The sequence below is a fragment of the Rhipicephalus microplus genome, chromosome 4 (assembly GCF_043290135.1).
Source record: "Rhipicephalus microplus isolate Deutch F79 chromosome 4, USDA_Rmic, whole genome shotgun sequence".
NCBI lineage: Eukaryota > Metazoa > Arthropoda > Arachnida > Ixodida > Ixodidae > Rhipicephalus > Rhipicephalus microplus.
In genome coordinates, this window is record NC_134703.1 from 3,986,722 (window position 1) to 4,009,708 (window position 22,987).

Below are 22,987 nucleotides of genomic sequence, written 5' to 3' on the forward strand. Positions count from 1 at the left end.
AATACGTATGTCACTGGTAAGACACGTGAACGTTCGTTTCATGTTTGCTTTGCTTCTCAATACACAACTTGTGTTAGTCGTTCTTATACATAAGTTCACATTTCACGCCAATTAACTATTGTTAGTTTGCGCTTCGTCTGTCTATCTGCATGTATTGCTCCTTGTGTCCCGTATTTGGTGCGTGTCACTCCGTATCAAGAATATCGCAAATTTTTATTAACTCCCCATCAAGAATATCGTATATTTTGATTACTGCAATACACAAGACAATATCCTGCGCGTATGGCCGTTGAGGAAGCCAGTAGCCAAGCAAACGATTTTACTTTCTCCTTTTTTGCATGCTCCCAAGTTGGCCTCTCACGTGCGGGGGAGTGTACCGGATTTCCAATAAAGTGGGAGGATGTGAGGGGGGGGGGGGGTTGCAAGCTTTGCGTAGCACCTCCCACTCTCCCCACGTTGAAAACGAGCTCCTCAATGGTCGCAATCATGAAGAACTGGCCCTCTCCTCCCGTGCGCCTGTCTACAACGAAGAAGCCGCGCTTTCATGATTTTTTTTTCCAACAAAAGGACGCATCCTTCCAGACACGAAGGAGTGTTTTCTAGATCACCAAAATTTGACGCCACCAAACTAAGGCAAGCAAGTCGCTTAAATGGAGGCGTGCACCTTAAACGAAGAAGTGATGCGCAAATATTCTCTTACCTCGGCCACGCTTCCCAAGGGAGAAGATGGGTCGTCCACACCGCACAGCGTGTCGAAAGTATATTGGCCCTCGTTGTCGTACGGATACCATTTGCCGTGAAGGGGAACAGTCACGAACAACGATGGCGACAGCTTCTTGCTGGCGAATTCCGACAGGGCTTCATACTCCAACGTCTGTGAGTTGGCAGTTTTGGCAAGAGCAAGCATTCAGGATAAAGCTCAGTTCGGACAATTTATACGAAGAATGATAACATGACACTTCAAGTAATCCGAAGAAAAGTGGAAGTGAAAAAAAAACACTGATACTATTCACCGTCCTTGCGTGGTCTGTAACCGTTAAAAAGTAATAGGGAGTTTTAGAATAGCGCACCGCGAGCCCTTGCGGTGCGGTCGCAGCCACTGCGCATGCGTCGTAACGCGAGTCGGCGTTCGCGGACCGCACGCAAGAAATCCGAAATTGCGTGCGGTGATGGCGGCCCACATGTGGCCGCCATCACCGCTGGTTTCGAGCTACGTTGTCGCTGCGATCGTGCGTTGCGGTTCGCAGCAGGGCAAACGCTAATCTAAAACTCATATGGCGCCCGCTACGCCCGCAGCGCTTGCAAACGGTATTCTGAAACTCCCTAACAGGCACTTTCAGAACAGCGTACGCAAAGCATTGCTTCAGTGGTTCTCGCCACTGCGTGCAAATTTCATGCGCCAGCCTCTTAGGTACCCACGTTCAATGACTGAAATTGCCTACATACGCAAATAACGCTATTTGGGCGTACGCTATGCTGAAACCATTTAGCATAATGGTCTTACGGTTTACACGTCATAACAACGATATGGTTATAAGACACCGTAGTGGAGCACTTAGTTACTGGTTTTTTGAAAATTATACTGACATTGAGCTGCGCAGAGGCATATATAGCATTTCACCTCCCCTGAGATGTGACAGCAGTAGCCAGTTGATTGAATGATATGTGGGGTTTAACGTCCCTAAACCACCATATGATTATGTAAGACGCCGCAGTGGAGGGCTCCGTAAATTTCGGCCACCTGGGGTTCTCTAACGTGCACCCAAATCTGAGCACACGGGCGTACAACATTTCCGCCTTCATCGGAAATGCAGCCGCTGCAGCCCCGATTCGATCCCGCGACCTGCGGGGCAGCAGCCGAGTACCTTAGCCACTAGAGCACCACGGCGGGGCGCCGCAGTTGTCGGAATCAAACCAGTGACGTTCGGGCCTGCTGCCGAGCACCGCAACCAGGTGCACTGGCCCACCATTACGGAATGCTCTTAAAACGTTGAACCAGTTCAAAAATTGCAACATTCTTATTGTTTGACTACAGTAAGGTATTCAGCTTTATAACATTTTCAATCCTGCAACGTTGCCATACGAGCAACGACAAAAAATAAAAAATAAACGTACTGTCAATACTTAAAAAAATTTCTTTGCTAGGGCAGGAATATTTTATAGATTTTTGTACAAGTTTAGCTATATATTATACTCACGCTATTGCACCTTTGATATCGGATTAATGATGAAAAATTATCAATAGAGCATGCCGAAAAATTACGTTGCAGCGTAAACCTCCGCAAGCCTTGTCTGTTTAGCCCTTGCTAAACGGCCACTACCCCCAAAATGTTTCGTTCTAGGGCAGAGAGAATCGAAACACGTTTCCAAAGTTATGAACAATAAGCTTCAAGGTGTTACGTGAAAGTCGCTGCTCTGAAGGACCCGAATTCATTACATAAGCAAGGGGAGGGCTACTAATTACCATGCTGTATGTGTAGGGGTTCAATCTTTCCAACTCCTCCGGTATGTTGGGCGCGTTGAGGAACATGGGAGGCACGATGCGACATGCGTAGCCAGAAGTGAGATCGTTTTCCGTCAGGTGTGGTATGGCAATCACGCCATGGAGTGGCAGTCCGCTGCTGCGAGTTGGCACAGAACATGCGTCACGTGGGAGACAAGATAGTTTACGATTGCGCTTTTGGAACTACACCGAGGTGGCTCACTTGTGCGTATGATAAATACACAGCTACAGAAACGCTCCCGTTCGTGATATCCTGCACTGCCCGATTTAGCCCCGCGGAATACTTCACCGAAATTGTGCCAATCTAGTTCCACCATATCAAACGTGATGGCTAGGGAACAACAGCTTGATGCCATGGCTTATATCTAAAGTGGGACGCAATGTGTAGTAAGGAAAACAGCCTAGTTGCACTATAGGATATTGTAGATGTACACTGTCACTTTTAGTGAAAAAGAACACGCGAGCGCATGTCCTGCGTTCTCGCGGCTGCTTGCAGCTTGTTCGGGGGAGAACGAGAACAACCACATCCTCTTATCCTGACACCTAGCGGCGAGCGAAACGACAGTCATTGGTGATATGGAGCCGGTTACAAGATTGCAACCCTCTCTCCGTTTAAGGGGATTACACTTAATACCAGAACTGCAATTTTGCGGGCCCGGCCTCTCGCGTAATCTCTTTGAAGGAGGAAGGGCTGCAATCTTGCCGCCTCACCAATGGCTGGTTGTTTGTGTGGAGTCGGCTTCTTGCGCAATGACCTAAACGAAGGAAAATGTTGCAGTCTTGCTGGTGGTTCCATATCACAAATGTATGTTTGTAGTTATCGCCGCTAGATGACGTGAAGGGAAGCTGTGGTTGCTCTCGTTCCCGCTTGAACGCGCTGCAAGCAGCTGTTGGAGCACACAGGCCACGCACTCGCATGATCCCTTTCATAAAAATTAAAAGCGTACACTTACTGTAGACGTTCTTAGCTATACTGAGAACGCAGGATAGAATGTGGATGAAATAACGAAATAATATAAAAAGACACATGCATCGCATGCGCAATGCAGTCTGCGCAGTGCCGGATCAAATCATTGTCTGGCACGCATTGCTGATTGACGGGCTGCAGTCATGCTGCTTTCAGCATAAATACGCGTGGCTCGAGAAACCTTTGGAGACCCCCCCCCCCCCCCCCCCTTTCGCCCCTTGGTGTGCCATTACGGCGATGCGATACGCATAGCCTTCGTCTCTTCTGCCATCTACTTATAGCCTTGCGTTGCCCGCTTGCCTAATGATGACTCATGAATTAAGCCAGATATTTACACTATTACAAATTCTGGGAATCCGCCGATGTTGTATTCTACAGCACGCACACTTTTTAGCACACAAAATTGGTCTATAAGACTTGTTTGGACACAATGTCATAGTTCCAGCATCAATAGCTATGAATAAGTAAGAACTTAAGATTCAGACTTCGCTACACAAGGTAGGGTATTAAGCTCCGATTGCATGAATATATATTGTATTTGTATGGATTGAGAAACTGACTGGATTACAACTCTCCTTCGCAGTACTACAGTTAGTCTGACGTAAGACTTACACTATGATTGACAACACCCTACCAACATACATTGTTTGCCATGGCACGTACTGGTTCAAATAGTCACTCATTTCCTTCATCCACACACCGCTGTCGTTCAGATACATTGGGATTGTCATAATGGTGTACACGGGACGCTGGTTGCTTCGCTTATCTTCAACAATGTCGTACACACGCTGAAATTAGAAGAAAAGATGAAAATGTCGCACGCTTATGAGTTTGAATGTCTCTCTTTTTTTACATCTCAAGTTTTTATACGTCGTGGTTATGACTGTTAAGCTATGGAGATGCTTGCGGAACAATAGCTTCTATTTCCTGGAACCCACAAAACAGGTTCTTACCTTCAAGTTTCTCAACACGCGTTTCAGTACACTTGGGCCAAAGCGTACATGTCCAATGTCGACGGTGCCAAAGTGCGTGATGTTCTGGTGCAGGAGATTCATTAGGTCAGCCTGCACCTTCGATGGGTTGTCCGACAGCGCTTTATCAAGGACGTCCTTCGATCTGGAACAGAAGGAGGAGGAAAACATATCACGTGCTCTTATGCAGCCCAAGAACGATACTCAAGAAACAACCGCGACGTACTATACACACAAGCACTCGCAACACTTTCCCACGCTGTTTTAGTATGTTTAAAGCTTTCACTGTTACCGGCAAGTACGAGAAAAAAACTTGAGAATCCTTCTAAGTTGTAGGAACATGATCATAATGATCAAAACTTTATTACTCCCAAAAGAGGGGACCGGCCGAGAGGTCTGTTACGCTGCTTAGGGGAGGTCAGCAGAAACCCCTTGGGACACCGCGGCCTCCGATGCGCGTGAGATTACCCGGCGTGGCTGTGCCGAGTCAGTGATATGCAGAAGGGACTCCCATGTATCTTCTGTGTAAGAGGCGTCAGCGTACTGTGGGCACGTCCATGCCACGTGTATGAGGGTCGCCGATTGTGAGAACGTGCTGTGGTTACAACTGAGCAGCTGATCTAGCCGAGAAGTCGAAGTGTGCTACGAGAGTGTGCGGCCGATTCCGTTGAAAGTTTTGGAATACACGCAGAAGGCTTAATTTTGGATGCCCTTATAGCAGTTTACCACATGCGTTCAGTTCGATGAAACTCAAGATAATTGTTGCATGATGCAGCGTTAAATGTGTTTCTAGGTTATTTTGTGTCCATTATGAGTGATTTATGGAAATACTTTTTTGTGGCCATTCGGCTCATATATGCCCATTCGCGACACTGACATTCACGATCATGTAACCTTACAGTGACTCCAAGAGGCTGCTATCAGTGGCATTCCAAAGTACAGAGGGGCTTATTTAGCGCTCGCTGTTGTCGGTGGTTACAGCTTCCTTCGAAATCAAGGCTCAACAAAAGTCACTACGGTACATAAGTGTTTTCAAAAAGACCGTACTCCGCAAAATTCTGAAATAAAATATCAATCATCATCGCTGAAATCAGCAGCAGTCCACGAGCCCTGTTATGTGACCATAGCATTGGAAATACATGCCTTCATTTTTCACCGTACCATCAACGCTAATTATCTGCCGTGAAACGTGCATCTTAAGCCTATGGACTACTTCAAATTGCTCACTTCGTTACAACCGCAATGGTTGTCTCGTGGGTATGGCGTTCGCCTGCTTACCCAAAGGTCAAGAAATTGAATCCGGCCGAGGCGACTTAATTTTCGGTGGTGGTGAACAGCTTGAGGTTCATGTATTTAGATTTAGGTGCAGGTTAAAGAACCCGAAGGTGTGAATTTCGGAAGCCCTCTACTATACGCGTGCCCCGTAAAGCCATCATGGTCTTGGTACTTCAAACAACAACAATACTGCGTTAAAAACATTGCTCGCGCTTACATAGTTTGTGTGACGTATCGTTTCTTTTCATTTTGTAGCTGGCTTGCTAAACAACACAACTAATAAAGCACCAGCCTCGATTTCAAAATATTTTTGTTAGGAAACGCTTGCAGCTTGATTTCCTCTTGCCCTGATATACCTAATACGCATAATTTTGTTGTGCACGTACCACGTTCTATTAAAAAATAACGTTCTCAGAAAGGTTCGATATTCCCACCGTACTGTGCTCGATGACAATAAAGATTATCACTGGGCGCTTTATTCGCAATACTTCTCCTATATTGTAAAGAGAAGCCCCATCAGACCACCTATCAAATGGTGTGTGAGAACCAATACACGTTCGCTCAATATCATGATTATTCCAATTACACCACGCATTTTTATAAAAAAAGTACTTCAGCATTTTCTTGTGTAATAAATATATATCTTATCGGAACATACTCTTCATAGCTGTACGCAAATGCTGCCCCGTACTCAGTCTTCACATGTTGCGTGGCTAACTCAATGAAGTAATTGAACTTGTCGTTGTAGGGAGCAGCCAGGTCGTAAGTTTGATTCTTGAAGAACGAATCATAGAATGTGAGTTCGCACAAGCCGTCTTCCGGGGCGACCATGCTACGGTTGACGAACTGGTTGACTGTGCATAGAAGCGTCACCCCGAGTGATGAAACACCTGCAAAAAAAGGGAAAACTGTCTCCAAGGAGCATTCAACACTGGGGTATATAATTTATTTACCAGCAGCGCTGGTTAAGTCGGCCGTAAAATCTATGACGTGTACAAAAAGCTATCATGGTAATGAACAGGTATGTGTCACAAAGCTGGGCAAAGCCCACTACTTGCCCCGCCGCGGTGGTCTAGAGACTAAAATACTCGGCTGCTGACGCGTAAGTCGCGGGATCGAATCCCGGCTGCGGGGGCTGCATTTTTGATGGAGGCGAAAATGCTGTAGGCCCGTGTGCTCAGATTTAAGTGCACGTTAATGAACCTAAGGTGGTCGAAGTTTCCGGAGCCCTCCACTATGGTGTCTGTAATAATCATATTGTTACGGAAAAGAGACGCTGTATCAACGAGGCTGTAGATGAAATATATCTGAAACCAGCAGCAGCAGCGGCTTGACCGGTAGACCAGACTTAGAGCGGAGACCACTCTTCGTCCTCTTCGTCAGGCACACACGCGCTTCGTCCCACAAAATGTCAACACTCATGTAGCATAATCCCCGGCGGCAGAAGCGCCGTCTCGCGCATCTAGATGTCAACGTCAGCGCGAGAGTGGTAAGGCTTCAAGCGTGCCACAGGTACGATATCGGTGGTCTATGGGGCAGTTGAAGGCGATGAAGCAGCAGGGCCAATTTCGTATGTCACAGGAGTAACCTCACGAAGGACTCGATATGGACCTGTGTAGCGGGACAGAAGTTTTTTCGACAAGCCGACTTGACGGGTCGGGGACCACAGCAGCATCAATGAACCGGGTAAGAAGTGCACATCGCAGTGCCGTTGATCGTACGAACGCCACTGGTTTTCTTGAGAAGCCAGAAAGCGAGTGCGGGTGATTTCGCGTGCGTGGGCAGCCCGAGTGATAGCGTCAAGGGCATATTCGCTGGTCAGTGTAGCTGTAGATGGAATGACTCTATATAGGGGTAATGTAGGTTCTCGGCCGAGCAACAGCAAAAATGGGGAGTAAGCGGCAGTGTCGTGGTGAGAAGAATTATAAGCAAATGGGACGTACGGCAACGCGAGATCCCAGTTGGTGTGGTTGGTAGAAACATACTTAGCGAGCATGTCTGTAAGGGTTCAATTTAGATGCTCCGTGAGTCCATTGGTTTGCGGGTGGTATGACGTAGTCAGCTTGTGTATCGTTTGACAGGACTGCAAGATGTCGGCTATTCCCTTCGACAAAAAGGTGCAGCCACGGTCTGTAAGGAGCTGCCGTGGGGCTCCATGTTGCAAAATTACGTCCTTGAGGAGGACGTCGGTGACATCTGTGGCGCAGCTTGTTGGAAGAGCTCGTGTGATGGCACAGCGCGTGGCGTAGTTGGTGGCCACGGCTATCCACTTGTTACCCGAGGAAGACAAGGGGGAAGGGCCAAGTAGGTCCAAGCCAACGTGGAAGAACGGTTCTGAATGAATGTCAAGTGGTTGAAGGCATCCGGCGGGAAGTCTCGATGATGTTTTGCGGCACTGGCATTTCTCACAAGGCGCAACGTATCTTAGCGCGCAAGCCCTGGCTGAAAGAAGCGTCGGCGTATTCGGTCGTAAGTGCGTGACACACCAAGGTGACCAGCAAACGGAAGGTCATGAAGTTCATGTAGAACTTCCGAGCGAAGGTGTTTCAGAATAACAAGCTGCAGGGCCGGTCCACCAGGCTCTAAAACTTTGGCGGTGTAATACACCATCGTGGAGCACGAATGAGCGATGGAACTGATTAGAAGATGGTGATTCGAGGCGCTCAATGATAGCACGCAAGGACGCATCATGGCGCTGCTCGTCGCCGATGCATGTCATTTGCTAAAGGGAAAAGACGCAAGGCTCAGTGTCGGTGTCAGGCATAGTGCTCGACTCAGCAACCGGGTAGCGGGACAGGCAGTCTGCGTCCTTATGTAAGTGTCCGGACTTGTACGTCACCGTGTAGGTATACTCTTGCAGTCGCAGAACCCAGCACCCGAGCTGGCCAGTAGGATTCTTCAGTGACGAAAGCCAACATAGCGCATGGTGGTCCGTTATTACAGAGAAATTCGTGTCAAATAAAGGTGGGGGGGGGGGGAACTTCGTGACTGCCCAAACAAGAGCAGGACATTCACGCTGTGTTATTGAATAGTTGCGCTCGGCAGCTGTGATTAGGCGGCTAGCGTAGGCGATAACTCAGTCGTGTCCCCACTGGCGTTGGGCTAAGACGGCTCCAATCCCGTGACCACTCGCATCGGTTCGGATTTCTGTCGGAGTGGGCGGGTCAAAGTGGGCCAATATAGGTAGAGTCGAGAGGAGGGTGATGAGGTGAGAAAAAGCGGCAGCTTGGGCGGAACCCCACGTGAAAGTCACGTCTTTCTTCAGAAGATCGGTGAGTGGTCGAGTGATCGTTGTAAAATCTCTCACGAACCTTCCAAAATAAGAATAAAGTCCCACGAAACTCCGGACGTCCTTGACAGACTGGGATACAGGAAAGCTCGTGACGGCACGAATTTTCTCCGAGTCAGGCTGCACATCTGATGCGTCGACAAGGTGGCCCAACACCGTAATCTGTTGGCGGCCGAAGTGACATTTCGACGAGTTTAGTTGAAGGCCAGCAGTGCCTAGAAGATGTCTAGAACCACTGACAAACGCTGGAGGTGTGTCTCAAATGTAGGTGAATATACGAGGACATCATACAGGTAGCACAGGCATGTTGACCACTTTAACCCTTGTAACAGCGAGTCCATCATACGCTCAAACGTGGCTGAGGTGTTGCATAGCCCAAACAACATCACCTTAAATTGGTATAGGCCGTCGGGAGTTAACGCTGTATTTTCTTGGTCTTTCTCATCCACCGCAATCTTCCAATATCCAGAACGTAGGTCGATTGAAGAAAAGTATCGCGTGCCATGAAGACAATCGAGGGCGTCATCAATTCGGGGCGAAGGATAAACGTCCTTTTTTGTGATTCGATTAAGATGGCGGTAATCGACGCAGAAGCGCCACGTGTCATCTTTCTTTCTAACGAGCACAACAGGAGATGCCCAAGGGCTCGAGGAAGGTTCAGTAATTCCTTTGGCTTGCATCTTGTTGACTTCTTCTTGAATTACCTTACGCCCTGTGGCGGAAACCTGGTAATGTCGGCAGTGAATGGGAGGAGAATCACCAGTATTAATGCGGTGATTCACAAGGGAAGTCTGACCGAGTGCACTACTGTCGATGTCCAATATGTCGCGGTAGAAAGCCAGAAGGCGGAACAGGGCGTCGGATTGCTTAGGTTTGAGTTTCGGGTCGATCATGGGGCGCAAGGCCGCATCGAGGGATGTGGCATCCTGCGGGCGACATGGAAGATCAGAGCATGTGTTTCGCAAAAGCGGCGACATGAGCGTCTATCAAGGGTCGAAGCGTGGCGACTGAAATTCCGTGTGGTAGTACTTGCTGCGTGAAACCGAAATTGATAATGGGCAGACATGTTAGGCTAGAGGACATGGTTATCTATTGTGAACTTGCTTACAGCGCAACACCAGAAAAAATACAGGACAGGGAATTTCCATGGTTATGACTGAGTGTGGTACAGTGATGTCGCGTGCCAGGAGAACATCTGGAATAGGTGTGATGGCATAATCACCGTCAAAGACTGGTGAACTTGCTGCCAATTCAATTAGTTTGAGGGCTCTTGGCGGTATCCGACTGAAGTCTGTGGCACAGAGGCTTTTGGGCAGCTCGGGGCGAGAATCTGGTAGAAGAGGGAGCCATGGCTGTAGGCTGGACGGTGCGGCCACTGCGAAGCTTCGTGGTAAGGACGGGGAACGTTCCACCTCCACCAAATATGTTACGGGACAGAGACGCCGTATCGCCGAGGCTGTGGATGAAATATATTTCAAACCAGCAGCAGCAGCGGCTTGACTGGTAGACCAGACACCGAGTGGAGACCACTCTTCGTCCTCTTCGTCAGGCACACACGCGCTTCGTCCCACAAAATGTCAACATGCATGTAGCAATATGATGGTTTTGGAACGTTAAACCCCACGTATCAATAATCAATCAATGAATCAGTCAAGCTCACTACTTACCACTGGCTCAATAAAAATGCAGGTTAAAAGACGGTTGCTTCACTTGACCTTGATAGATACGTGGTATTCAATGTCCTAAAACCACCATATGATTATGAGACATGCCCTAGTGAAGGGCTCCAGAAATTTTGACCTCCTGGGGTTCTTTAACGTGCAGTAAAATATCGGCACACGGGCTCGCAGCATTTTTGCCTCCATCGAAAATGCAGCCGCCACCTCCGCCGGGATTCGATCAAGCGACCTGTGGCTCAGCAGAAGGGTTCCTTAGCCACTGGGCCACCATGGCGGGACAACGGATTGGCGCAAACAATATTTTCCGAAAGGCGTAACCAGTAATTGAGAAAAGGTTCAACAAACCGTCGGGGTAAATCCAGTGATAAACCCATATGTCCGCTCGTTTCAGGTTCGCAACAGCCTTCCTTCTGAACGTAACGTAATGAGAAAATACTAGATAACGGAAATGGCGGTGAAGAGAAGACCCCAAAGCGACGGGAGCCCGATGCGGACGACGTTCCAATAGATCTCTGAGAAGTGCGAACGCTTGGTTTAGCACGAGTTTATCACTGGAGTTTACACTTCCGTGTCTAGTATGGGACCGCGGTTCAATTCGAGCCTCTCTGCGTGGAGAAGCAACTTAAAAAAAAACTATCATCACACAGGTAAAGCCTAGCAACAACCACGTAGACCTGTCTAGATTCGCTGCTTAAAACCTCTCACAACATTGTGTACGCTTTGTCTTTTCTTTTACTTTTTTTAGTGGAATAAGCTCTGAGTTACAATCTTTTTTTTTTCTTTCAACCATCCCAGGGTGAGCCCTCCAGGTTGTCCAAATATTCAGCAAAAGTCTTGTAAGAAAGAAATAATTGCGGTGGACATTGATGGTTCTGCTTCAATGTAACAAAATATTGGGTGCATAAAGTATCGCAGCACAAGCTTGTCAGATAAGCGCCATTTGACTGTCAAAATAATTAACAAGTGTCTTAGATAGCTGCGGCGCATGGCGTAGCATATTCCAACCATTCGCTTCTTTCTGCGTGGCTTCTGAGATCAGTTTCAATATTGCAATAAAACGCAAGGTTATTCAGCAGATTAAAGAACAGCGCACACAAATGCCACTACACCAGACACCACAGTCTGGTCACGGTCGCTTCAATTTTGTTTTGTCTTTTCTTTTAACTGCAAAAAAAGAGATCTTGTGGTTGACAAACTTGGGAGCAACAGGTTTAGGAACACCAACGGAAAGTTTCTGACCTTCGATGGGGGCGCAAATGCTCCAGGCTCGTGTACCTAAGTTAGGAGCCGTTATAGAACCCCAGACAACCTAACTTTCCTGAGTCATCAACTATGGTGTCTCGCATAATCATATCGTTGTTTTGGGACGTTGAAGCCTAAAAATATTCTTATTCTTATTATTGTTATTATGAAAGCTTTTGGCCACCAGAATTCAAGCAATGACAGGAGCAGTTCAGTTACCTAGGAAGGTTACGACAGAGGCAGAATCGTCCTGGCACAATGTTGAAGGGAAGTTAAATAAACGATGTTGGCCATCAGTATTGACGATTGTTGAAAGTCCCAAAACCACCATATGATCATCAGTGGCGCCATAGTGGAGGGCTCCGGAAATTTTGACCACTTGCGGTTCTTTAACGCGCGCCTACATCTATGCACATGGACCTCAATCATTTTCACCTTCAGCGAGAAAGCAGTAACCACAGTCGGGATTCGATCCCACGACGGGCGGGTGGGTCAGCAGCCTTAGCCACTAGACTACCGTGGCGGGTAGCATTCAGGGCAAGCCAGGAGGGGGGGGGGGGAGATCTTCCTTTGCTATGTTCAAGCGTACTTACGGAGTTCAGCCAATGTTTCCTGACCACCATCCCCATACACCTATGGAAGTGTGGCCTAGGAATTTTTAATAGAGGCTGTAGCTGGTCTGCAATAATATTCTTATTGGTGACATGCATTCAAGGTGCAAATGCCGCAACACGAAGGTGACCTAGAGGTTGTATGGAGCGCACTGGTAACGTTGACATTATAAACAAGCGGTAGTTTGGTCAGCATAATTTATGGTTCTAGACAGGCCCCATAATCTTACTAAGGCAAAACTGTTACTCATTCTTTCGAAATTTATCAAATGGGGAACTATGGCTGTCTAAGCGGAGCTCACTAAATATTGAAATACAGAAACCACATACAAAAACTCTTCATTGGTAGCATGCAGCCACAAAGTAGCGCTACTTGTTACGAATGTTCCGTAGGAACAATTACGTGTGGCAGTCATTGCCTAAAACTCAAGAAATTATGACAATCACAGCCGTCGCAAGTTCTGCTTAGTTATACTGATGGTTAAGATTTGGGTGAAGGTGTTGTTTGTTAGAGCATGCCCACCAAGCTTTAAAACTAGACAGGTCACATTCCCCGCCATTGCGTGGTCTGCGCCACTTATCAATCCGCTGAGATGAAGCTACTTAGAAAGCACCTCGCCATGGCACCCCACGTACTGCCGTCCGTCAATCAAACGTGAGCGTGCCTTATGTTAGAACCCCCTCCTGACGTAATTCTCGAAAGAATACAGCATAATGATGAAACTGTGACAGCAATACAGTAGACAGAATGCGCGTATGCAGCTTCAACATTGTCATTATTACAAATAACGATACACGTTCCTTACTATTGGGAGTCGACGGCTCGGTTGTCTCCTCGGGAAGACTCGTCGGAAATGTTGTCTCGTCAGTAACTTGCACCTGGCTGGTGTCACTCACTTCGCTCGAAATAATGCTATCTTCCTCCGACGTGACGATTTGGGACTCAGCTGTTGTGCCATGCTCATCGGTAGTGGGTAACGCCGTGTCTGAAGATTCATTGGTGATTCTTTCCTTATCTGGCTGCTCTGTTGGCAGGTGTTTCGTGGCCTCCCCAGCACTGCCATTTCCTGCTTCGTTTCCATGCTCTACGGTTTGTCCGCCTGCAGAATAGTAGTCAACTGACAGGTTTGTGTTACAACATTGAGTGAATATTCACAAAAAGTACTAAGCTAGCATCTTTTATAAAAATAATATACACAAGACGCGGATGCATGCTAAAAAATATAGGTTGGTTGGTTCATGAATTCCAGGGAAGCAGCACAAAAGTCTTGATAAAAATTGGCAGATCCCACGTACAGCGGGAATCAGTGATGTGCGAAGCACGGATGTTAAATGTTGAGATGTCACTTTAAAATCAGCAGAAGTTACGATGAGGAGGTAATTGATGCCGTACATTACTTCCGTGTCATGATTATCAGGTTTGGATGTGTCGTTTACCTCCGTCATCTATTCACGTCACGTGATACTAAATTTTGATATGTGCATCCATGGAGCTAGCGAAACGGCTGCGAACATGGTATGAGCGTGGTATGTTGTCATGTTCTTACATGACACGCGTGTTAGGATTATCATGTTTGCACCAGTCATATATTCTTTCATCCATTGACGTCATGTAACACCAAATTTGGTTTATGTGGAGCTAGCAAAACAGCCGCGAGTGCGTCATGAAGGGCCCAATATATTACACTATAGCGTTGACGGGCGCACACGCAGGGCACAGCGACGCTACGTTAGCAAAACGCGAGCGCTCTAAGTCTGACGCCAGGCGCGACCAGCGTCCGTTGGCGCGGCCCGACGGTAACAGGCGTGAAATGCGACATGCTGCGTTTCGCGCAGATGCGTTACCCAGACAACACTGCGACTCCCTCATGATGCACTCGCGGCCGTTTCGCTAGGTTCACTTATAACAAATTCAATATTTCGTGACGCGAATGGGCGACGAAGGGGCTCTGCGTAAGCAGGCGTTTAGTGTTTAGCGACACCACGGACCCGAGCTAACGGAGGGGGGTTCTCGCCAGAGAAGGATTGGCCACCCTGGTGCAGTATCTGGCCTCTACCTCCCATGTGCAAACGTCAAATAACTCATGGCGCTCCGTCCCCAGCAGCTGTGAAGCAACTGACCATGGTGGTGGTCAGATCTGCAACGCAGCAGGGGGTGCTACGAATCTCTGAATCCAGACAGGCCGCCATCGGAACCTGAACTTGGCAACGTTTAATGCTAGAACCTTATCTAGTGAGCCAAGTCTAGATGCACTATCCGAGGATCTAGAGGGTGTTAAATGGGATATAATAGGACTCAGTGAGATTAGGAGGACAGATGAGGCCTATATGGTGCTACAGAATGGGCACGTCCTTTGCTATCGGGGATTGGCTGACAGAAGGGAACTGGGAGTGGGGTTCCTAATTCACAGAAACATAGCTGGCAACATAGAGAAATAATATAGCATTAGTGAAAGGGCGGTAGGTATTGTAATTAAACTCAACAAGAGATACAAGATGAAGAGGATACAGGCTTACGTGTCTACATCAAGCCACGATGACGCTTCAGTTGAAAGCTTTTATGAAGACGTAGAATCGGCAATGTGTAAGGTAAAAACACAGTATACTATACTGATGGGAGACTTTGATGCAAAGGTAAGGAAAAAGCAGGCTAGAGACCAGGCAGTAGGAGAATATGGCATCGGCACTAAATATACCAGAGAAGAGCTAGTATAGTAGAATTTGCAGAACGCAATAATTTACGGATTTTGAATAACTTCTACCGAAAACGAGGAAACCGTAAGTGGACATGGAGGAGCTCTAATGGCGAAAGTAAGAACGAAATAGACTTTATAATGAGTGCACACCGAGGCATCGTGCAGGATGTGGAAGTGGTTGGCAAAGTACGATGTAGTGACCATAGAATGGTACGGTCTCGAATTCGCCTAGACTTGCAGAAGGAACGGCAGAAACTGATACGCAAGAAGCCAATCTGTGAGCAAGCACTGAGAGGGAGAATACAGGAATTCAGAGCCACGCTTCAGAACAGGTACTCGGCTCTTATTGAGGAGACCAAGCTTAGCGTAGATAGGATGAAGGATAATCTGACGAGTACTATTATGGCATGTGCAGTGGAAGTTGGAGGCAGGGTAGTTAGACAGGACACTGGAAAGCTTTCCCAGAAAACAAAGAATCTCATTAGGAAGCGTCAAAGCATGAAAGTCTCAAGTACAACAGACGAAATAGAGCTGTCACAGCTTTCGAAGTTGATTAATAAGCGTAAGGTATCCTATGTAAGAAGGTATACTATTGAGGGAATTGAACACGCTCTGAATAACGGAGGAAGCGTCAAAGCAGTGAAGAGGAAACTTGGAATAGGGAAAAATCGGATGTATGCACTAAGGGACAAAGAAGGCAAAATAACTAACAATATGGATATGATAGTTAAAATAGCGGAGAAGTTTTACAGAGATGTGTACAGTAGCCGGGACAACCACGACCTTAATACTATAAGAACTAGCAGTAACCCAGATGACACCCCACCAGTACTGATAGAATTCTGAAAAGCCTCGAAAAGCATGCAAAGAGGCAAAGCTGCTGGCGAGGATCAGGTAAGATCAGATCTGCTGAAATATGGAGGACAGATTGTGTTAGAAAAACTAGCCACCCTGTTTACGAGGTGTGTCCTGACGAGAAGAGTACCAGAGTCTTGGAAGAACGCTAACATCATGTTACTACATAAGAAAGGAAATGATAAGGACTTGAAGAATTACAGGCCGATCAGCTTGCTCTTCGTAGTATACAAGCAATTTACAAAAGTAATTGCTAACAGAGTTAAGAAAACATTAGAATTCAATCAACTAAAAGAACAAGCAGGATTTCGAACAGGCTACTCAACAATCGACCACATTCATACTATCAAACAGGTAATAGAGAAATGCTCAGAATATAACCAACCACAATACATAGCCTTCATAGATTACGAAAAGGCGTTTGATTCAGTAGAAATATCAGCATTCATGCAGACACTGCGGAATCAGGGCGTCGACGAAGCATATATAAACACCCTGATAGATTTATTGATTGATTAAATCTTTATTTTGGTCCTGAGAAGGCGCAGTGGAAACCCCGCGCCACCCGGCTAATCCCACGTAGGGATTGTCAAGCCGAGCTTGGCGGCCCGTTCACGGGCACTCTGGACGGCCAGGGTTTGATCCTTAAGTTCGGGGCTGTGTAAGAGCGCAGCCCACCTGTCCTCGTTGAGGGTGGGGCCGATGGCTTCACATTCCCACACCACATGGTTGAATGTAGCTAACAGTCTACAAGCGGGGCAATCCGCACTTGGATACCATTCCCTGGAATAAATCTACAGGGCATCAACTGCTGCCACAGTGCTTCATAAAGAAAGCAACAGAATGCCAATCAAAACAGGTGTAAGGCAGGGGGATACAATCTCCCCAGTGCTATTTACCGCGTGCTTACAGGAGGTTTTCAAAGGTCTAGAATTGGAACAGTTAGGGATAAGAGTTAATGGAGAGTACCTTAGTAACCTGCACTTCACCGATGACATTGCATTGCTGAGTAACTACGGGGACGAATCGCAACTCTTGATTACGGAGTTAGACAAGGAGAGCAGAAAGGTGGGTCTTAAAATTAATCTGGAGATAACGAAAGTAATGTATAACAACCTTGGAAGAGAACAGCGCTTTGAGATAAGTAATAGTGCACTTGAAGTTGTAAAAGACTATGTCTACTTAGGACCGGTAACAATCACGGAGCCGAACCACGAGACTGAAGTAACTAGAAGAATAAAAATGGGGAAGCACATTTGGCAAGCAATCTCAAATCATGACAGGTAGATTGCCACTATCCCTCAAGAGGAAGGTATGTAACAGTTGCATCTTGCCGGTACTTAGCTACAGAGAAAAAACCTGGAGACTTACAAAGAGGGTTCAGCTTAAATTGAGGACGACGCAGCGAGCAATGGAAAGAAAAATGGTAGGTGTAACCTTAAGAGACAAGAAGAGAGCAGAGTGGATTAGGGAACAAACGGGGGTTAATGATATAATAGTTGAAATCAAGAAGAGAGAATGGACATGGGCCGGGCATGTAGCACGTAGACAGGATAACCGCTGGTCCTTAAAGGGTAACTAACTGGATTACCAGAGAAGGCAAGCGAGTTAGGGGAAGACAGAAAGTTAGGTGGGAAGATGAGATTAAGAAGTTTGCGGGTATAAATTGTCAGCAGCAAGTACAGGACCGGGTTAACTGGCGGAACACGGGAGAGGTCTTTGTCCTGCAGGGGACGTAGTCAGGCTGATGATGATGATGAAGTCATGTACGGCACAATTTACGTCCGCCTCGGAGCGTTGCGCTGATTTTAAAGTGGCGTAAACTACCTAGAGGCAGATATGGCATTCCAGTTGTTTACGAGTGTGAAATTCCACTCGTTTTTTCGCTTCGCTCTTTCACTCGCTAGGCTGCGTTCATCCGCTCGTTTGACCACCTCTCCTAGTGCCCTTTCTCAGCGTCCCAGGGGGAAGTGCTACAGGCGCGTGCATGTACTAGCAAAAAACAGGCTTTCTGTTGCCTAATGACAGCGTATGTGGTACGCAGCGTCATTTGTACGGTAGTCAGCGTCAATTGACGTCATGCCTGCTGTTCTTGATTGAGTAAAGGCATGGAGAGCAGGACGCGCGCGACCATTGGTGTTTTAATCGCCCTTTAAAGTGACATATCAACCTTCCTCATTCGTGCTTCGCATATCATCGAATCCCACTGTACGGAGGATCTGCTCTTTTTTTTTTTTTCAATCAGGAAATTCCCCAACAGACTCTGCGTGTATCGGCTTTCGAGGTGAGAGAGGGGTTAGTGTAGGAGAGTAGATAGGGAGAAAGGGAACACACAGGCCAGATTGCGTGGAAACGCCGCGGGGAGGAATGCTCAGAGGAGAGAGAGGGGGAGCGAGCGTAGATTTGAAGGCGCTCTCTGCGTCAGCGTTGTGAGGTGAAAGAGAGCATAAGAGAGGAGAAAATGGGGGATCGGACACGCATGCGTAGCAAGGGGGGTCACGCTGCACCCCGGATTGAGCTGGACCCAAAGCTGCTTCAAATCTAAAAAAAAAAACAGCCACACTTGTGCTTGCCTTTTGGTTTGTTCTTTTGTACTGCTTTACTTGTTGGCGTTAAATATTCGTCAGCACGAAGGCTGTAGTAAGAACCATAAACGTCTGTGCAAAAAGGGAAAGAGGGGTGCCCCACAAATAATTCAACTTTGCACCGCTTACCGCCTAATAAGTGGTTCAGTTGGAGGGGGTCGGTAAATAAAGGGAGAAAGGGGTGTCGTTGCGGCTACCCTTCGCCCCTTATCCGCTACCCTAAAAAGGGGCCATGGCATCTAATTTTCGCTTATAATTTTCGTTATATATGTTAATCCTTGGGTGTTTATGAACAAGCTGCCTGGTTGAATTTAAGCAGATTTGGTCAAGAAGCTAATTTGCTGCGAGCATGTTTATACAACACGCAAACGGACTGATAGTCTGACAACACTGGTTTACTCACGAGCCGTGACGTAACAAGCCGCTGCTTTTACAAGCGTCTGTATTACAGCGCAGAAAATTGAATCGTTTTTGGGACCTGAAACTTATGGTGTCATCATTGGGCATATTCGGAGTGGCCGACGAACTCTGCACCGGAGCACTCTACTCTGGCGGAGGGCAACAGGAGAAGTCTGCCAATGAAACACACGCGCTCCCTCTGGAGCATAGAGTTTCATACAATAATACCTAAAGAGGAATCTGTCGCTGGGATCATGTACCTCCATGGGAATTACGGGAAGTACATGTAGGTTTCGGATTGGATAGGGTTAGCTGGCGAACTGTTTACAAACTCTTTTGTACAGTTTCAGTTTCGTTCTTCGTGAAGCGTGGATGCAAAGCACTGAAACAACACCTTTGTTGTTCGATGATGCTGATTACCGCTAGATCTCTTGATTTGCTGCAACGTTCGAGCTTTGCGAGTTGTATTTGAGGGTTTAAACGAAGCGTCGTGCACTCACCGCTGCGCATAGATGTAGCGTCTCTTGCGAGTGTAGGATATTGCATCTAATTCATGTTTTGTCACCAGTGCGTCTTGCCTAAACTCGGTTTAAATCAACTGCAAAGCGATGAGGAAGCTAAGTAAACGCACTGCTACGCTCTGCTGACTCGACTTTCCAACGAACCAGAGGTTCTTTGTGGGCAGAACACTTGGACAGACGCACCTAGCATTGCAGCAGACGAAACGTTAAGCGTTTCTTACTTAATACTGTGCTGTTATTTCTATAAATAGGTAATGCGCACTTTCAGGAGAAAAACAAGAATGTTTGTTCTCAACTGCTGTGAAAAATTATTCCATAAATTCTTATGCCAAATTTAGAACGCGATAAAGCAACGGATACCCTGACGGTTGAATTTGCCCCTGTTTCACTTTTGCCGCCTGGTCACAAAAACTTTTTCCAATAAAGTTTGCGTACAAATAAATGACGCAAGTTTAAATTAAATACAAGCTCATATGAGATTGTTTTACATTCGGAAAAGCAGCGTTGCGAATCTTAAGAACGTAATCCATCTGAAGCGTATCCGAAGCCTCTACTTCCCATAATTTCCATGAGGGTACAAGCGCTGCTGAAAAAGCCCGCGTAGACACTAGCACCACATTCCCCTCTAGGTATTATTGTATGAAACTCTAGGCTCTGGGGCAAATCGTAGTGTCAGAATGGAACGTGATAAGCGCGTCTCTCTTCTTGCTTGAGTGGGCGCTCTGCGCACAGCGACGCTACTCTAGCAAAACGTCATCTCCGACGCGAGCAGCGTCCGTTGGCGCGCTGAAAGTTGGCACAGGGTATAGTGAATTATAGAATATAGCACTGTGTCAAGGCGCGGGGCGCTGGCGACTTCCGGTCGAATCCGCCATTTTTTTTTTCGGTGCAGAAAAAGTTACTCCGTGCAGGGGATCTCGCGACTGAGCTGCTCCAGTGCTGTCCATGGAATATATATGGAGCACTTTCACTCTGTCAATGGAATAGACTTGCTCCGTATGGAGCAGAAAAAGATTTACCGGAGGTGCTCCGAATCTGCCAATGGATGACACTCTTAGCAGAAGACGGCAGCTCGACTCTACGAGGTTTATGACGCTACACAAGCCATGGCAAATTGGCAGCCACCGTCAGCGGGTGGTGTTTATAGCCGGCGACTTCCAGAGGTAATTTTGCAATGAAATATTCTTTTACAGTCCAGTTTTCACTCATAGTAGAGGCACAAGAGTCCCTGTACTTCTATATTTTGCTGAAAATTGCAATTTTGGTGGGTGTCACTATCTCTTTGTCAGAGAAACCTTGCTTAAGCCTATGGCAAAAATAACAAAGGGAACTACAAAAATGGGATAAAAACCAGGCCATCGCAATTCATAGCAATTACTGGCTCACTTGCCGCGAAAGGTCGCACGACGAAGGCCACCAGGAGAAGCGGCATTACTAGCAGAGTCAACGCCGCGGCGCGCCTCCACAGTGATGAGGACTCTGTAAAATTAAAGTTGCACCCAGGTTAAACACCACCCCGTTAAACTGTTCAGCGCCTACATCGACAAAAGTTTATTCAGCAGGTGCGCCCCCTCCCCCTTTTCATAGATGTGCCTCGACAGGGTCCTTAAAGGGGCGATAAATAAATATACGTTTGTATGCATTTTTTATTACAGCGCGAAATCAACGAAGACAGAAGATGAAAGGGACACAGACAGAAGGGCAAAACGAACCCAACTTTTAATGCTAATTCAAATCATTGGTATGTCATGACCAAAATAAAATTTACGCCCTTTTGTGATTCCTGACTTGTCACATATACACAACTCTCCATACAGATACACGATAACAATTTTTGTGGACCATTATACCTTCTTTGGGGGGTCGGTAGAGGCGTCTTTCTTCAAAGGAGGGCTATCGTTCATCTTTAGTTATATACGGGAGCAGTCACGATTCACCAGAAAGTGTAACAGTTTTTTTTTGGAGTACACGTGAACGCACACGTATAAGGTTAACAGACATTATCCTGGCTGCCACTTTAATGACAGCATGTGTTGTGCCACGCATTAATGCCCATGAGGTGGCAAAAACGTTAATATTTAAGCCTTTGCGAGGGATCATTTGAAAGTCCATTCTTTAAAATAAATGTAAAAGGCTATACAGGATGAATGCAGATTTTTTATCACTAGAAATAGATTCAGTTTTCCTTTTTGTCAGACCTGCAGCTTAAAGTACAGAACATAGTTCAGATGAGATAAATGTTATTTTGCATCGTACATCAGACATCGTTGATATGGTTGATATGTGGGGTTTAACGTCCCAAAATCACCATATGATTATGAAAGACGCCGTAGTGGAGGGCTCCGGAAATTTTGACCACTTAGGGTTCTTTAACGTGCACCCAGTTGTGAGCACATGGGCCTGCAGCATTTCCGCCTCCATCGGAAATGCAGCCGCCACAGCCGAGACTCGATCCCGTGACCTGCGAGTCAGCAGCCGACATCAGACATCGTTATTGTTCCCGACCACTCTTTGTTTACGCCATTTGAATTGCATGGCGAGGTCAAACAGCGGTGACGTGTCGAGCCCCGTTCGACCCATTTTGAAAATCGCTTGACGTTACGGGACATCTCGCAAGGTGCGATAAATCTCACACCTTGAAATTAGCCGTGATTGAAACTGGCTTCATTAAGGGTCATGATTCCGCTATTTAAGTAAGTTATTAAAGCAGTCCATAAACGGGTAGCTTTGCAATGAATGTACACATAAAAATAGACGTATAATATGTGTAACACTAAATCGCGTTTTCGTTTTGAGGGCAGTAGAAAAAAAATCTCGGCAATCAAATGGTCTAGAAATTAAATTAAGCTTTTCAAACGTATAAACAGCATGTGCCAGCCGTACTAATTGTATTTAGCGCAAATATCAACGCGTACCGTGCACCTTTTGCGAAATGCAGAAATAAAAAATGCTTTCCCCCATGGCGCACAAATATAACTGCAGTGCTTGGCTATGCTAGAGCTCAATGTTTGAAGTTCTCGCTAACGTAGCGCTAAGATAAGGTTTCCTTCATCCAGTTTATATGTGCTTTCACAAACTGCACAAATTCAAGAGTAAGTGGGAGGAGGAAGGGGGATGGAATGCACACATTACAGCTCACCTTCTTTCCGACTCATGATCACGAAGAATGTCAGTAGCACTCCGGACAGCAAGACGATAACGGCTGGTGGCAGCAACGTCTTCCAAAGGCCACGAGATGATCTGCGATAACAGTATCAACTGACCAATTCACGATGTATCGCTTTCAAACACCACGTTTAAGAACAAATCTGTCTTACTCATCCTGCATTTAGCTACGCACCGGCACTAACTAGCCCTTCACAGCGCTTTAACATATTAACATCGAAAATATGGG

General features: G+C 46.7%; 1 protein-coding gene across 1 annotated transcript in view; it reads right to left on the reverse strand.

The window, feature by feature from the left end:
• Positions 1-22,987, reverse strand: part of LOC142814098 (uncharacterized) — a 36,349-nt gene that overhangs the window by 7,515 nt on the left and 5,847 nt on the right. Inside the window, exons 3-10 of the mRNA XM_075892037.1 lie at positions 22,733-22,833; positions 20,980-21,072; positions 13,344-13,637; positions 6,375-6,606; positions 4,424-4,586; positions 4,134-4,258; positions 2,465-2,621; positions 701-874 (exon numbers count right to left, since the gene is read on the reverse strand). Coding sequence (XP_075748152.1) covers positions 701-874; positions 2,465-2,621; positions 4,134-4,258; positions 4,424-4,586; positions 6,375-6,606; positions 13,344-13,637; positions 20,980-21,072; positions 22,733-22,833 — 1,339 coding nt within the window. The remainder of the gene's footprint in view (positions 1-700; positions 875-2,464; positions 2,622-4,133; positions 4,259-4,423; positions 4,587-6,374; positions 6,607-13,343; positions 13,638-20,979; positions 21,073-22,732; positions 22,834-22,987) is intronic.